This window comes from Lynx rufus, unplaced genomic scaffold (assembly GCF_022079265.1).
Source record: "Lynx rufus isolate CCGP_SWC_20201006 ecotype Redwood Valley unplaced genomic scaffold, mLynRuf1.p SCAF_4, whole genome shotgun sequence".
Lineage (NCBI taxonomy): Eukaryota > Metazoa > Chordata > Mammalia > Carnivora > Felidae > Lynx > Lynx rufus.
In genome coordinates this window covers 144,505,159-144,522,989 of record NW_025814856.1, presented here as the reverse complement: position 1 = coordinate 144,522,989, position 17,831 = coordinate 144,505,159, and the positions used below count along the sequence as shown (strand labels likewise).

At 38.8% G+C, this 17,831-nt stretch overlaps 1 protein-coding gene across 1 annotated transcript in view; it reads left to right on the top strand.

The window, feature by feature from the left end:
- The window catches only part of GRM8 (glutamate metabotropic receptor 8), a 759,669-nt gene that overhangs the window by 133,374 nt on the left and 608,464 nt on the right, over positions 1 to 17,831 (top strand). Inside the window, exon 2 of the mRNA XM_047096173.1 lies at positions 15,554 to 15,770. Within this exon, the coding sequence (XP_046952129.1) occupies positions 15,554 to 15,770 (217 nt within the window). The remainder of the gene's footprint in view (positions 1 to 15,553; positions 15,771 to 17,831) is intronic.

Genomic DNA, 17,831 nt, shown 5'->3' with positions numbered 1-17,831 from the left:
GAATGCTATGGGAAGTTCATTGATGACAAGGTACATTGCATCTTATATTTGACTTTCAATCATGCAGCCTTTGTCAAATTTTTATTTTTCAAAAACCTATCTGTTATTTTCAAATAAGTAAGAAATATATTTAAAAACTTCTTACTGACTCAACATTTGACATGATGTATTCACTGGTCTATAGATTTACCATGGCACTAAAAAAATAAACTTCATGCCAGCATTTGATGCAAGAATTGAAATATAATACTCTTAAAATATGATTATCACAAAATACGATATTATGATAGCATATCATATATTATGATATCACAAAATAATTTGTGAGTAGTGGGATATTGTGAAAAGACATTTCTAGCTTGTTAGGAGATGTTGTTCACCTTAGGGTAAGTGAACATCATGTTCAATGCACCAACTTCTTCATGAAGTGAGCTGAGAGGGAGCTTTTATATCTCCTCATGATGATAGCATTAAGATATACCAAAATAATCCTTGCAATGAATGCATTTAAATCCCTTTGAGTATGATGTGGAAAATTTTCAAAAGAAAATACAGTGCTCCTGAGTACACATTCAATGCTTTAGATTAGAGCAGTGCTTCTCCAACTTTATTGTGCACACAAAACACCTGGAGATCTTGTTGAAGTGCAGATTCTCTTTCAGTAGGTCTGGGATGGGGCCTGCAGTTCTGCATTTCTAAGCAGATCCCAGGTGATAGTGGTGCTGTGCTGACAGGACCGAGCAGCAAGATTGTAGAGAAAACTTCATTGACTACAGATACTTTAGTCAATGCTGGTAAATCAGCCTTTTGCAATGTGGATATATCTTTCATACCAAAGCACATGGGTATTTGTTTTTCCTCTCAAGGAAATAAGGACCTTAATTAATAAATATTTTTTAGGACCTAAATTTATTTTTTAAAAATTTTCATTAATGGTGGCTAACCTGACCACTGAAAGACACAGGAAAGATGAGGGCCAGAGAAGGCGTATCAAAGTCACACATTGTATGCTATAGGAGGAAAACATTCAGTACTGCATTGTTAGAAATTGTTACATACAATAAAGTATGTAGCACTTACATAAATTTGGAGCCAGGCTGATTGGCTCAATTGGCTGAAGTCATGATGTGATTTGAGATCTTTGGTGTACCAGTTGGTTTCCAGTTTATGCTGGTAAAGATGTGGTAAGTTTTGGACATGTTTTGACATACCAGTTGGACACTCAAGAAATTTCAAGGACATGGGTCTGGAGCTCAGAAAAGAGATTTATACTGAATGTATAGATTTGGAGTGGGTGTGAAGTGAAAGAAAAACGGGATAGGTCATATTCTAAAGAAGACTAACATTTAGAGGAAGAAACAAAGGAATAATAGCCAACAAAGGAGATAGAGATTCGGGAGAGTGATTTTTCATAGAAGCCAAGTGATGATATTGGCAAATAGTAGGTACTTAACAAATGCTTGTTGGAATGAAAACAAAAACCAAGAAAAAACCAAACAAACAGAAAACCAGACTTAACTGGGCTCATGAGCACCTTGTACAAAGACCACTGAATTGTTTGCTTTTCCTAAGCATATTCTTTCATATGTTTGTTTTCATCAAATACTGTTCTCTCTGCCTGGAATGCCCTTCAGTCTTCTACCTTTCCTGATTTCTGACTCTGCTAACCACCCCCTGTTGTTCTGTACATGTTTTCTCTGGCCTTTGGGCCTCAACTATCCCCTTTGCTCCTGACTGCCCTTGTGGACCTGGATGATTGCTGCCCAAACTGCTCAAACTTTACATGTGCCCACATCATCTCTGGCCAATTTGCTGGTACCTAACTGGGCTATAAGCACCCCCCTCCGCGCCCCCCCCCCACATAAGGGACTATAGCAACTGAAAGAAACCAAAGGAGGGATCATATTTACTGATAGTAAATGTTAGTATTTCCTTTTCACTATGATGCCCTATGTGGTGATGGTTGGTGGTGTCCAAACTCTACCTGAGGCCCTGAGAGACTTGTGCATGTGACGAGAAGAGGTGAGAACAAGAAGCTGTGGTTGCATTTTTAGGAACTTGAGCAGTCACGGAAAGCAGAGCTACTGAAGAATCAACATTTTAAAATAGATCTGAGGTAGTAGAGGGTAGAGGTGTTCGAAAGATGAGTCAAGATTCACACTGCCTAGGTATGAATCCCATTCTACCATTTACAAATTATGCAGCCTCAGGCAAGTTACTTAACTTCTCCAGATCTCAGTTTTCTTATCTCTAAAATTGGGATAGAACACTTAGCAAGTTCTTGGCTGCACAATATGTTAAATAAATGTTGGCAAAACCAGCCAAACACATACACATGTATAGGTGTGCGTGCATACATGCACATACACAGAGTTTCTTTAGTTAGGTGTGCAGGTGGGATATGACACGTAAAGAGGTTTATCAACAGCAGTAAGCTAGCCTCCTCAAAAGAGAATTGTGGATGGAGCAGAGATGTAAAGAAAAGGGCTAATCAGTATACTTTGAAGAAACTTAATGTGTTGCCTTTTGGATACTAAGATGATAATGATCTTGCTTGGCAGAGGAACATGTGCTTGGCACATTCTCCAATATGTAGTGGAATAATAGAATATGAGTCATTTACATTCTTTCACCTATTTGCTATTTTCCAATGATGGCCATTTATGAAATCAACTATTAGGACTTTGGAATGTGGTAGGTTTTTTCCTTATGTAAATGGAACTACACCTAAGACATTTAACCTCTTTTGCACCCTCTTCTGACATACTGAATTGACCAGCTTAGACAGCATAAAGGAAATGAAAATTTCCAGTCATATTTGGTGTTCAGAATCAGTACTTGAATGCCAACTGGGGGATAAATAATCAGTTGAAAACCTGATATCAGTGAACGTGGGTAATCACTGAAAATATAAGAAATTGTCTACTGGGAAGCTTATTTGCACAGACAAATGTCCTTTTCAACATTCTACATTATGTTCAGAATTCAAATCATATATTATTGAGTGATAAAATGCCAGTCTAAATGGAATATTTGCCAGCGTAAGGTTTATTGACTTCAATTTGTTGGTTATAATTACTAACTTTTAATTTTTTTTTAATGTTTTACTGCTGATATGCTTGGGGGAAAATTTGAACCACAGTGGTGATTGCATAGCAAAGAAATCAGCAGAAGAGGAAAATTAAATCCTAGGTGATAGTTTAAAGTCAACAGTGATGGGAACAAGTAGGTGGGGAGTTAAATTTTTAAGTGAGTTAGAAAATGAAGCTAAGAACGTGCCATGGCATTATTTTGGTTTTTCTAATGTAACAAATCATAACATCAATTTTCATACTCATATAAAAAAACTTCTTTACAAAAATTTTTACTGTCCTAAGGAACTGATTGAGAAGTTTTCCCTATCTTTTGTTTAAAAGGATACTTAGAAATAGATTTCATTTCAAAATCCCAAACTGTTTGAAAACTTTTTCGAGAGGTATCTTTTACTCTGGAATACAGTGGAATCATGGCAGTAGTAGTAAGATACAATGAAATCAGAGAATGATATTCTCTTTGTCTCCCTAGGATGCTGGGTCACTGAGCAGAGTTTTCAGAGGTGGACAGATCCATTTATTTCTTTTTCCTCCTCCTGAGAGGTGCTGAAAATGTATATTATCTTGTAAGAAAAAAAAAGCCCAAATTATTCTCCTCCTGGGTTATTTCTAACCTATTTCTCGGGTCTTTTGAAATCCTATCCCAAAGACTTCACTGCCTAAGTAAAAATGAAGTGTTTCTTTTACTTTTCAATCACTTATTTTCTTTCCTAAAGGAAACAACTATTAGAGCTTATAACTAATATAAAGTATGCATTTATTTTTTCCTGGGCCCTTGCCTTAAAGTTGTTTATTTTTCCTGTGTGCTTAGCTTGTGCTGGATTTATCCATTCTTTCATCTCCCATCTATCCATTACTTTGTTTATTCATTCCTGACCCTTATAAGCCTCAGAGTCTATGAGAACATAATGCAGTTTCCTGCTAATAATTACATAGTTATTTTCTTAAATAGTTCTGATATACGAACCCAAATTATGCATATACTGGTTGAAATAGTATGTGTAAAAAGCATGGGGAGTAGTGGTCTTTGTTATAATGTTATTCAGCTTGTGGCAAGTTTCTAAGTTGAAGTACCTGTTAGTTGACTGCCGCGCACCGCCCCCCCCCCCCCCACCTCCTCACTATACGAATTGGGTGGTTTACACAGCTGAAAGAAGGCTGAAGTGAGAGACAATCTGTGGCCAGTGTTCAGCGTTTCTTCCCTTTTCTCCCTCACTTTTCATGTGTCAACTTACTGGCATTTCCTCAGGGAAGCCTTCCCAGTCTCCCTCAGAGCAGATGAGCTACCCTGTTACTCTTCGCAGCCTGTACTTCTCATTTGCAGTGCTCATTACAGTTGCCGTTAAGTGCTTTATTTGGGTGATTGTTTCTTTAAAGCCTGTCTTTTTCATCTGACCATATGCTTCGTGGGGGTGGAAGGGCCGTGTGTTATTTACTGCCCTATACCCAGAGCCTGTCATGGTGTCAGGCATGTAGTGGGAGCTAGTTTACTGAATGGACTAATCAAAAAGTAACCATTAAAAAGACATTGTATTTAATTTAGCCACTAATCAGAAAAAGTGCGTGTCTGAATTAACCTTTTTAATTTGCAATTTTGCGTATGGTTATCATTTTCTAGAAATTACAGTGTGCTGAAATGTATGGAAATAAGAAAAAAATAGTGTTCACTTATTTTTTGAGTAAGGAGAAACTGAAGGTCAGGGGAAGCCATAAATTAAGGGAACTATAGAACTAGTTGGAATATTAAAGTCCCTTCCTTAAAAAGTGAAGGTTTTAAATCCAACTTGCTGTTAGAACTTTTGGATGAATATATGCAGGGTGGTTAGGCTTAAAAATTCCCACACTACTAGTGACTTGATAGATTATAACAACTCTTTCCCTTAGGAGCTACTGTGCGTTCTCATTGTAAAATGTAATTAGCAGATGTAGAAAAAGTTTATTAATCTTATAGGGTATAATTATGGTTGTTTATATGTAAATTCTTTCATGTTCACGGATTGCTTGTCTTTCATTTTAAATAAACAGGTTAGAAGTCAAATGCCATTACCAATTTGATTAACATCATTACAGTTCTTTTTCAAACAAGGAATTTCTTCTTTTTTTCTTAGCATCTTTTTTGTTTTTTTAATTTTATTTATTTATTTTTGAGAGATTGCAAGCAGGGGAGGGGCAGAGAGGGAGAGAGAGAAAGAGAATCCCAAGCACTGACAGTGCAGAGCCCAATGCGGAGCTCGAAGTCAGGAACTGTGAGATCATGACCTGGGTTGAAATCGAGAGTGGGATGCTCAACCGTCTGAGTTACCCAGGCGCCCCTACTTATTTTTCAAAAGAAATTCTAACTTAACTGGCTAGTTTTAGGGTTGGAATTTCCAATAGCCAAACCAAAATGTCTTAGTAGAGATGTTCTGCCAAAACTATTTGAAATCATCAAGTTATAAAAAAACAACATAATATAGGAAACTGGAAATCTGCACAGTTGTATGTAAATGTACTTAAAGTGTATAATGATCAATGATGAATGATACCTGGCATGGATAGCATTTGCTTGCCCCTCATATCCACCTTCTTTCTCTCTTTTGCCTTCTGTTCACTGTCTTGGGAGAAAATTCTATCCAGACAGGATCAACAGGTTCTTTTTCCCCTTGATTTTCAGTGAGTTTGGTCAAGGAGAGGGCCAGCAGGAGGTCAGAATATAATTCTTTTGAATCTCTTTCTGTGGAATTATCAGGGACTGGCTGTGTCTCCCCTGGGAAGCCACTGTTTTTGTCGAGATGGCTTTCATTCCTGACTCCTTCTGGTTTCTGTAGCTCGTCGGGCCCAGAGGTAACAACTGCTACCTGACTTCTGACTTTTACTGGATTATGGCATTAACTGCCATTGTCTATATACTGCCCCTGCCTTGAAAATTGTCCCTTTATGAACCCTCCTGGAGTTACCCCAATTTGAATGTGTCACTTCCCTGACTCATACGATACCTTTGAAAAAGTGGGGAGAAAAATGTACCCTATTACAATTAGTAGGATATCTAAATGGATTATCTGAAACCAAGAAATGACTTTGTAAGTGTAATATATATATATATATGTATATTTTCAAGTATACATATGTACAAAAATGCACTCTTTTTGTTTTGAAGAAAGTGTGCCTCCTATGACTAGCTCTTCATATATGCCTCTGAAATTTCAGATTCACATCAGTAGCAAGCCATCTTTGAATTATTTATCTAGGACTGAAAATGAATTGACTTTGTCTCTCCTCTCTCCGGTTGGCTTTGTTATCGATGCTGTACATTTGTGAGGAGGAAGGTTCTGGTAAGGGGTACAGTCTGCATCCTGGCCCATAATGGAATTAAACTTGTGACCTTAAACCTACCAGCAGCATGCTATACTCAGCTATGTTAATTAACCACAGGCCCTGTCAGTGTGGTGTGTAGGTAGAGTTTGCTTATTCTGGAAGAGCTGATATTGTGGAGAAGGATAAAGATAGAATACGGTGAAATCTCTCTCCTTGTCTCTTTCTTTCTCTCTCTCTCTCCATGGCCTCCACAATTTCCTATTTCAATAGACTTCCTCTCCTTTTGCTAAGCTCCACTGTGTATCAAAACACAAAATTTGTGTCCTTCTTTGAATTGACTGGGAATTCAACTGAGAAGAAAGCCAGGAACTGAATTTCACATTTGGCACTAACTTATACAAATAGGAAGATTACTGTCTGTCTACTGTGCAGGCAGGATTGCTTTGAGTGGGTCTTGGTTTGGGAGAGAAATAGTACTTCTTCATGTTTTGGGAAAAGCAAATAGAGGGTGGTCATCACTCTTCACTATTATTCCACTCTTTGGCTCTACTTTTCTTTTCTCCTTTTCCTTCTCCTTATTCATTTTTGTGAAGTTGAGAGGAGCAAGACAGCTCAGGACAGTGTGAGGAAAGGAGGGTCAATGCTAGACATTGACTTCTAGCTTCAGCTTCTTATTTTTATGTAATTTCTGATTATAAATTCCTGTTTTGTCACAAGGAGCTAGTGACTTTAATACCAGCAAAGTAGTCACATCTGAAATGACAAAGTTAAATGGCCGTAATCATTATACTTTCCTGGACCTAGTTCTGTAAAACAATAAATCCATCCCAAGGCCAGGTGGCAGGAAGCTCTCATAGTGATGGGTGCTGTTGCTAAGGCCAGCATCACTGAAGAAGTGCTCAGACAAGCACTACCCCCTGAGGAAAGAGCATAGCTTCAAGCTGATCTTTCACTGGAGAAAACCAATGATGCTATTGAACAGCACGAGGAACCCACCCCACTAACCTTCTCCACTATTAAGTTCAATAATCAATGGGCAAGGTTGTTTGTAGAGATAAACAAGAACAAAAGCCTTTTTGGCAGGAATTGATGATAAAGAGGTGTGTGACTCAGCTCTTAAATTGTCTTCTGTCTACAAACCTGTTTTTAGATGTATATGAGTGTCTTATAGGAAGACTTAAATTTACCAGGATTCTGAGGGACTTCCTCTGAACTGTGCTTCAGGTGGTTCATTGCTAGTCTTGTTGGGGTTGTCTTGGCCCTTTAGGGATCTTTGACGAACCAGGAAATGAGAGATATAGATGCAAGATTCATAGTGTTTTGAACAGACAAGGCAAGTTTTATGCTAATCCACAGTATTTTGATATGTGAACAATGGGAAACACCCATAAGGCAGCTGGAGTGGAACTGTAAGCTTCTTGGAGCATGAATGAGTATTTATGGTGTCTTAAAGTTCCTCAGCCCCTTTGCATCTCAACAATACCCCATCATACCCTCTCAGTCATGTATAGTAAGACTCAGTGATGACAACAGGGAGAGACACAGGCCTTTAAGGGAGATAGAAGCATTTGCAGCCCTGTCTAGAATGTCCATCTTACAGATGAAGATAAGCAAGAAGGGGCAAATGATTTTAAAATCTCTGACTTTGGTCCTTGATTAGAAGTGTGATTTTTATGCTTCTTTAATGACAGATTGAAATGTTAGCCAAGATAGTTATGAAATTTTCATGGCCATTTCCAGCATTTCAAAAAGCTTGGTAGCAGTAGCCTGCCTCCCTATGATGAGCCTGCACACCTACAGCTGAAATGGCACTTGGTTGATTTGACCTGGAATTTTATCACCTCAGCTTGGTAACAACAAATATTTCATGCTGATCAGAAGCTTTAGCAAATGAATAGATCTTTAAGTAATAAGGAAAATGGGAAATGGATGAATTTTTCCTTAAATAGTTTTATAGAAAAATCTTTCAAAATCATAATGCTTGGAGAAAAATAATAAAAGCGGTCCTTGATTGATGGATGGGTTAGTTTTTTCAATATATATTTATTGAACTTCTACTATGGGATAGAAGCTCACGTTACAGTTGTAAACAACACAAAGAACACCCCTATAGAATCTACATTTTAGTAGAGGAAACAGTATACACAAATTAACACAAGTTGTGATCAGTATAATACAGGAAATAAATAGGGTAGTGAGGTACTAATGGGGGTGGGGAGATCACCATGGAAGTGGGGGGTCAAGGGAGGTTCATTTGGGTATGAGACATTGGAGCTAAGGCTGAATGAAGGATGAGGAAAGCCTGGAAAGACTTGAGAAAAGCATATGGAGCAATAAGCATGAAGTTTGGAGAGCAAAAAGGGCTTGGCTGGGTCAGGGAACAGAGAGGAAGCTCCTGTGGCTGGATCAGGGGAGTGAGGGGAAAGATGTCAGATGCTAAATCTACAAGGATTCTGTAGCAAGAATTTTAGGCTTTATTATAAGAGCGATGGGAAGATATTGAAGGATTCTGAGCAAGATTTTGATATTATGTGATTTTTTTTAAAGATCAGTTTCATTACTGGTGTAGAGTAGATTTAAGAGGGTTAAGGAAGGAAGCAGGAAAAATAGTCCTGTAGTTTTAGGAATCCAGATATTGTAATTCCTTTGACTAGGGTGTGGCTTTTTAAAAATATTTATTTTGAGAGTGGAGGGGAAGGAAGGCAGAGGTGGGTGGAGGGGGAGGGAGGAGAGAGATTCCCAAGCAGGCTTTCACTCTACAGGGGCTTGATCTGTGAGATCATGACTCGAGCCTAAGTCAAGAGTTGGATGCTTGGATGCTTAACCGACTGAGCCACCCAGATGTTCCAAGAGGTGTGGCTTTTTGCTTTGCCATCACTGGGGCATGACTTGAAATGGCTAATGGAATTTTAGAGGTCCTGTCCAAATTCTGGCCAACAGGAAAGAGGGAGGTGCATGAGAAAGACATGCCTTTTTCCTTCAAGTCCATTTTTCAAAAGTTACCCTCAACCACTGCTAATGATCATAGCAAAGAAGGCTGGAAAAATGTTGTCTTCTGAGCAGCCAAGTCCTAGGCAAAAATCTGAGATTCTGTCTAGAAATAGAGAACAGTCATGAGAAGACCAAAATCTCTGCTGACTTTCATTTAAAATATGTACTTTCTATATATATTTGTTTACTTTTATCAAAATATCCAAGAGGCTGTAACTGAATTTCTTTTTTCTAGAGTAGAACTTTTGTTTCCTTGAGTTCTAAGTCAGACTTTTGGTATTTCTTAGGGTTTATAAGGCCAAGATTCTTAGAATGACTAGCTTAACGTGAACTGAGTAACTAGTTTTATTAACAGCTGGGCAAACATCACATAACTTCCTCAGACACATGGCTGTCTGTTAAGAACTGGACTGGAAAACATTTAGTGTGGACTTGAGGCTAAAATGGTGCCTCCTAATTACACACTACATCTCAACCTTAGGACTCATTTCTACCTGCACAGAAATCTTATTAACCAGTGACGTGGGCTTTGGGCCTCCTGCTCTGCCACACAGCTGGTTGTCTGTGGAATATGGAGAGGAGGGGTGGGCTTCTTTCCCAGAAAGGGAGGCCTAGCCTGGTCTCCTTGCCATACAGAGAAAAGAAACCTGGGATGTGTGTGGGCAGGTCAAAGAACGAAGGCAGAGCCTGTTCATGACTCTTGCCCCACTAAGTGTAGAATCTGACCTCTTGTTCTGTCTTCTCTCTCCTTTGGGGAGAGTAAGTAAGAGGTAGAGATCTAGGTAGAAATATGCATTTTATAATTCCCCAAGGGTGAGGTTAGGGGTAGGAATCTCCTCTTCTTTTTCTTTTTTAAAATGTTTATTTATTTTTGAGAGAGAGAGAGAGAGCACACGTGTGAGTGGGGAATGGCAGAGAGAAAGGGAGACAGAGGATCTGAAGCGGGCTCTTTAGTGACAGCAGACAGTTTGATGCAGGGCTTGAACTCACAAACCATGAAATCATGACCTGAGCTGAAGTCAGACACTTAACTCACTCAGCCACCCAGGTGCCCCAGGAAATCTCTTCTTCTGTGGGCTCAAGTGAAAATGTAGTGGAAAAAGAAGAGGTTTTTTTCTAACTAAACCAATGTTCCTAACAAACAAATCTTGAGTTGTGCAATTAATTGCCCCAGATATCCTTTATTTGAGTAATGGAAATATGGCCTTAATTTAAGTGCTACATATTCTTATGAAAACTCATCGCAAGGAAAATAAATGATAAAAAGCAAAATGAAAAAAAAAAGCAAAATGATAGGTGTTTTCAAGCGATGCAATTTCATGTGATGAGGCACTGAAAGATAAAGGAAATAATTGTGTAAGGACAGTGATAGAGAAGGCTGGAAGGGACAATGGATGGAGAAGGGCTGAGAAGTTAGGGCAGGGCTGAGGGTAGGGAAGCATGAGAGTGGATGTCTCTTCTACAGAGACCTGGAAGTGTGGGTGTATTAGTCAGGCTTCTGGCACACTGAAGGGGTCATGGAAGAAAGGTTAATAACAATACTATTTATAAGGTGTGGGCACAGTTAAAGGATCCAACACTGGATAGGAAGTACTCAGAAACTAGCAACACTGGGAAGATCTAAAGGGGCAAGAGTACATAATGGTCACTAAAACTTTGCAAGAGCTTTAGCTGTAGATGAGGGCTTAGGTAGAGAAACACCAAGTTTGTGGGGAAGGAGTTGGGAGAATCAATACTCTCACTTCTGTCCCCTGCCCTCCCATCTCTGTTGGTGTCTCCTAATGACCATACTCAGATGGAAGCCTGAGGTGAAGGAACTCAAGTGAGATAGTCACAGAGCAGATTCCTAGGACACATAGCAGGAAGGAGAAGGAACAAGAAGGACGAATGGAGAATAGCCTATCCAATATTTTGATGGGATTCAGGGTAGAAGGCTGTGGGGGAAGAGTCTGCATCAAAATTCTGCCACAGTTCAATTAACTAATTGTCTCCAAGCATTCGTTAAATATTTTCTCTGTAAGATGCTAGGGATACCAAATTAAGCAATAGAGAATTTGTCCGCGGGAGGCTTCTAAGCCAGCACACAGTCATGGTTGTATTGTCAGATGATGGAGGCTATGAGAGTGAGGAACAGCAAAAGACAGCTCTGCCTGAGAGAATTAGCGAAAGTTTCCCAAGGAAGAGGTGACTTTTGAACTGGATATTGCATCTGGGCAGAATGGGCTATAGAGGGAACAGCATGGGCAGAAGTGCAGACACTGTCAGGGCATGACAGGGAAGGTAAGAGGTTGGGAAGAGGATAGGACAGAGTCTGATATCAGGGCTTGGTGATCCAGAAGAGTTTGGATAGTATCTTTTGAATGGGCAAGTGAGAGTTAACAGAGGCTCATGAAGGATGTTTTTCTTCCAAAGAATGAGCTGATGCAGAATGCTTTCCCTAACACCCTGTTTTCTTGGTACATTCTCCTTGTTTTGTTTCTCATTTATCTCTCTACTTCTGTCCCTCACCCACTACTTGTTTTTTACTGTTTTTTTTTTTCTAGTAGATGAAACTCCAGGGTGAAGGGATTCATTAGGATAGATTTAGTGTAGGGAAAAGAAAAAGTAACATTCCAGGTTTTAAAAAAAGTTTTCACTTCAGTTGTCAGTAGGGGGTTAATTTGAGAATAATGCACAGAAATTAAAATGTTTAATGAGCCAATGCTTAGTGGTCAACCACAATAAAATTAAAATGAGATGTGACTTCATGACAACATGAAAATCTATCTTAAAATATGATCAGTATGTCCTGGTGTCTATTATTGTAGACTGCAACATAGCCAAAATTGAACAAGTGGAAAATCAAACATGTACTCTCACATTACTTTTACACACATTGATCTGCAAAGAGAAAACTCCTCAAGACTTTGGGGAGAAAGTCCTTTACCTAATTATTCAAACAACCATTTTCTATCTGCACTTTTATTTTATATACCCTTTACACCTGTTTAATTAATCCTAAACATGATGCTGACTGCTAATTAAACAGCCCTGAAAGTGACTGACTGAAGGTAGTAATTTGAGATAATTAGTTTTGGTTTCAAACACTCAATTTTCACACTTTGTGCTCATTTTTAGAAAGGGGTGGCTCATTCTTATAGGCCAGGTGGGGGTTGTGTAAGACATTTTACTGCTGGACTCTGAGTAGCTGAGGAAGTGGGAGGATTATTATATACCCAACTAGGGTATATATCCAAATAGGACAAGGAAATGGTATAGTGCTAAAGAATTTCCTATAGAATGCTCCCCTATGTCCCTCTACACACACACACACACACACACACACACACACACACACGCACGCACCACTCACACATGCACAGAATTCCTTCTAAAGTGAAAGTCAGGCTGCCGAATCTCTTTCATTAGAACATAGAAATGCACATGCTCCTGATCTTTGCGAAAGTTTTATTCAGTAAAAGATAGATCTCACTGAGTCATTCATTGTCTCTTTCCAAGGTTATTTATAAGCAGGCAATAAAAGGTGAAAAGGGTCCAGATTTGGTGTTCAGTTTGAGATTTGAAGGGGTGTCCTTGCTGAGTAGTCATTTACTAGAAAGGCACAAAGTCTAATCAAGGGAACAGTCTGCCAAGATAGGGCCAGTGTATCTAGCAGAGAAAGCAAAGGGGCAGGAGGAAGGCAGGTCAGACTGGTTTTTATGGTCTCACGATGTTAATAAGCAAGTTAACATAATCCCACCAGAACAGGATCGGACAGAATTGGGAGTTAAATAGGCTAAATCATTGTTACAGTCAGTATAGATAGATACAGGTTACACAGAAGCTGATTGGATCTTGCAGGACCCTGGAGAGCTCCAAGCACATTGTTCTAACTGCTCCCGGGGTAACTGAGGCTTTTATATCTTGGAAAGTTTAGTTTTACTTAACTGACCATTGGTATGGAGTAGGACTCTCTAGACCTATGAAAGGTTTTTCAAATGTTGAGGGCTTTTCAAGGATGTCAAGAGGAGAGTCAAAACCTCCATGTGGACTGGGAATTATCTGGCCAGGGTGTGGTGGGTGACAGATTCCAGACTATGCAACCCTATGTGGGAAGATGGAACTGCAGCCTTTTTGACATCTTAGCACTCACGTTAATTATGGGATCTGATGGATAGCACAGTTAATTGCTTTATGTACTAGTCAAACCTGAGTCTTTAACCAAACAACCTGAATTGGGCACCTTGGAGTCATTTTGACCTCTGAATTTTCACACTATGGTGTGGCAGCAGAGGGGTGGTGAGATGCACTGTTACATAGCACATGCTCCCAAATAACCCTTCTTTCACCCTTCATACTTTCATTGGGTGATCCCATGCACTGTCATGGCTTTCACTACCTCCTTCACTATGCCCCCACCGTTCTTTACCTCCAGTGTTGAAGACTCTTGAGCTTCATATCCTCAATATTATTGCCTACTTTTTAGTTGCTTTCATTCATATCATAGGAGGATCCAAAAAAACAAATACAAAATTAAAGTCATCATTTTTGTCTTCCAAATCTCCTCTTCTTCTGTGTAGCTTGGTAAATAACAAATATCATCTGCCCAGTTACCAAAGCCATGGAACTAAGAGTCATTCCACATTTCTCCTCATTACCTACACTTTTACTTGATTTTTAGATACTTACAGGTTCTACACCCTCCCCCTTCCCCACCCCTTCTCCATCATTGCCTTAGTTCAGTTTTCATACTTTCTTTCATACTTACATACTTTCTAACTGGTTGTCCTGCATTTAGCATGGCTTTCCTTTAATTTATCTCTAAGCACAGTGTAGGCTCACCTGCATTAGATTGTTCTGGAGAGCATAGTAAAAGGCAGATTTCTAAACCTCTAGACATACCAAGTCAGAATTTGCTGGAATGTGACTACCTAGGTGTACGCTGAAGTTTGAGGGCCGCCACTCTCTCCACTGCTGCCAGGTGAACTTTCTAAAACAAAAATCTGATTCCGCCACTAGCTTAGTGACAGTCATTCTGTGCTTCCCCATGCCTTTGTGATAAAATCCACACTTTTTGTCATACCTGACTAGCACTTTATCTGTCCAGCTTTGCTGTTTTATTTCCTGGTGTTCCTCCCTTGCTATCCTGCATTCCCACCGTGTGAAACGCTGCAATTCCTGGAATCTACCATGCCCTTTCTTGACTCTATGCCTCTGGACATGTGGTTCCTTGTGGCTATAATGTCCTTCCCTTCATTGTCTGCCAGATTTCTTGTGTCGTCTGTGCCCCATCTAGCCTGAATGTCCCTCCACTGTGCTGCTTTAGCGTCCATGTGCTCTTCTATACTAGCACTTTTCATTGGTAGAGTAGAAGTCCTCACTTGGATATATGAGTAAATGTTATATTTTACAAGGTTTTTGGGGGGGAGATTTGTGGCATGTAGTTAATTTGTTACTCACTTTGAATTTATGTAGGATGAATGACACAGGATTCCTAATTTTGAAAATCTGGCAGTTCACCCTGTGTATGTCAGAAAACATTCTCTTTTCCTAAAGAAATTACAGTATAGATTCCTGTTTTGTGATTTTGTTTGGGTGGGGAACTGGAAAGATCTTTCTATTAGAAAATACACAGTTGGTATTCCCAAATCTTTTTGTGATACTCAATGATTATATCAGTAAATAGTGAATAAACTTGCAAAACTATATATTTAAAATAATTTACCAAAAGCAATAATCTTAAGACTGAAATGGTATCACGTGTAAAAAAAAAGTCTATTAAATTCTCTGTTTGTAGTCATGTAACCTTTATGACCTAAAGCCAAAGACAATTTCAGAGGTGACCTTTCAGATATGTGTATGTATTATACCTTCATTTTGGTCGCATTTCTGTACCAGAACTTATCATTTATGATGTAAAAAAGAAGCAGCAAAAAGCACACAAATGTTTTGCTTTGGCTTCAGAACCTGAAGCAAAACTAAATTCATTCTTGCTGTTTAGAAATGTGTTGTGAAAGAAAGTGATCCTACAGACATTTATATAATACTTTCTAATTAAATCGGTGGTCACAAAACCGTATTTTGGCTTCCAGCTGGTATGTTTAGGTTACTGGCTATTTAGTCTGTTGTGTCTTATTTAGTCTCATTGTTTGACAAGGTTCCTCATGGGTTGAAATGATCTGTCATTTGTTTTGCAGATACCTCAAATCAGCTATGCATCCACAGCCCCAGAGCTAAGTGATAACACCAGGTATGACTTCTTCTCTCGGGTAGTCCCGCCTGACTCCTACCAAGCGCAAGCCATGGTGGACATTGTTACAGCACTGGGGTGGAATTATGTGTCAACACTGGCTTCTGAGGGCAACTATGGAGAGAGTGGTGTGGAGGCCTTCACTCAGATCTCAAGGGAGATTGGTAAGCATATATTTATCAGATGATTATATTTGGAGGTGACAGACTGTGGAAGTCTGAGCATCTTTAAGTGCTCTCTGATCTGTATGAAATAATTAGAGCTCCTATAGATGCATGGCCTAGGCGGTCCACTGTCAGGGGAAGTTGGGTTTATTATAAATGATTTTGTTGTTCATGGTCTATCAAGGTGACACTTTGGTGCTAATTTAGGAAGTAGAGCTCCTGACTCAGGCGAACATTTTTAAAAGTTGTCTGTTTTGACGAGGGAGTTTGCTGGCACATTAGAGCCACTGTAAATTTGAATAAATGACATACTATTTGATTGTTCTAGATGGAAGTTTACATTAGCAAGTCATTAAATTAAAAAAAAAAGGCAGTGGAATTTAACATCCAACACTAGAGGGATTAAGACTGGTAATCATCTTAAAACAATACTGAAGTAGCCCCCAAGGCTATACTTCAGCAATATTCTTATTGTCATATTTGACTTTGTGCATTTTTATTCCTACCTTATACTCTGTAGCTTTCATTGGAATGAAGAGCAGTATGTAAAACGTTGGTTAGAACAAGGTGCTGAAGAGCTCTGTCCTGGGCTTTTTTCAAGGTGCTTATCCAAATCTCTATAGGCATTTAACTACGTGTGTGTTTAGCCACGAGGTCGTAAATCCATTCCATTATGTGAAAAAACTGGAACCAAACAAAAAACAACTTAGAGCACAAACCTTATCACTCACTGGTCAACAATATAACTTTGTGGGTGAAAGGAGACATATTGTTACTTAAAAATACTATCATTCTTAAGAGACTAAATGTCCATCAACTGATGAATGGATAAAGAAATTGTGGTTTATATACACAATGGAGAACTACATGGCAATGAGAAAGAATGAAATATGGCCCTTTGTAGCAACGTGGATGGAACTGGAGAGTGTGATACTAAGTGAAATAAGCCATACAGAGAAAGACAGATACCATATGTGTTCACTCTTAGGTGGATCCTGAGAAACTTAACAGAAACCCATGGGGGAGGGGAAGGAAAAAAAAAAAGAGGTTAGAGTGGGAGAGAGCCAAAGCATAAGAGACTCTTAAAAACTGAGAACAAACTGAGGGTTGATGGGGGGTGGGAGGGAAGGGAGGGTGGGTGATGGGTATTGAGGAGGGCATCTTTTGGGATGAGCACTGGGTGTTGTATGGAAACCAATTTGACAATAAATTTCATATATTGAAAAAAAATACTATCATTCTTATTGAGAATTACTGAATAAAATGTAGGTGTTTTTCTATGAGAGTACTAACAAAATTTTATGGAAAAATTAAAGTGCCCCCAGCTGTTTTTGAGTAACTGTTTTTGAGAGTTTAAAGGAAGAAATTATATTGATAATTCGTTGTCTTTCTTGGAGACTTCAGTTCAGGAAAAGACCATGGAAGTGATTTGGGCTTATCTAGAATTAGTAAGGACAGAGTCTAAAGTTATATTATTGGAATAAGGTTTCTCTGGAAAGATGTGAAGATAGCTGGGATCTGTTCTTCTGCATATAATAAGGCATGAGAGTTTATTATACACAATGGTTAGTGTGTTTAACATTTCTCCCAGAGTTGTGCTATTGCAGAAAATGTAGAAAAGGCCTGGTGCTGTTGGACAGATTGGGTTAATTGATTTAATCAGAGAACTGTCCACACCTGTTGTTAGTGTCCATGATACCATAATCTTTTTCTGTGAAATTTTAAATTATGTCGTTATTGCTATAAAAATGATTCAAGCATTCAATTGAACTTCAAATGATGACAAATTATATTATCTTCTTGGACTAGAATCCCAAGTTTATCTTTAGAGGAAATGCCCACTCAAATGAAAACAACAGCTTCTGGAAGCAGGGTTAATGCATTATTTAAGCAGCTGATTTCAGTACGACCAGAGTGATAATTCTACAAGAGAAGGAAACTAATAGAGTATGTATTGGAATGATATATTTTTTGCAATGATCCTGTACATTCTTCAACTACAGGTCACATTTTCTGTGCATGAAACAGATTGCTATGAAAAATTCAATACAGGACATAATT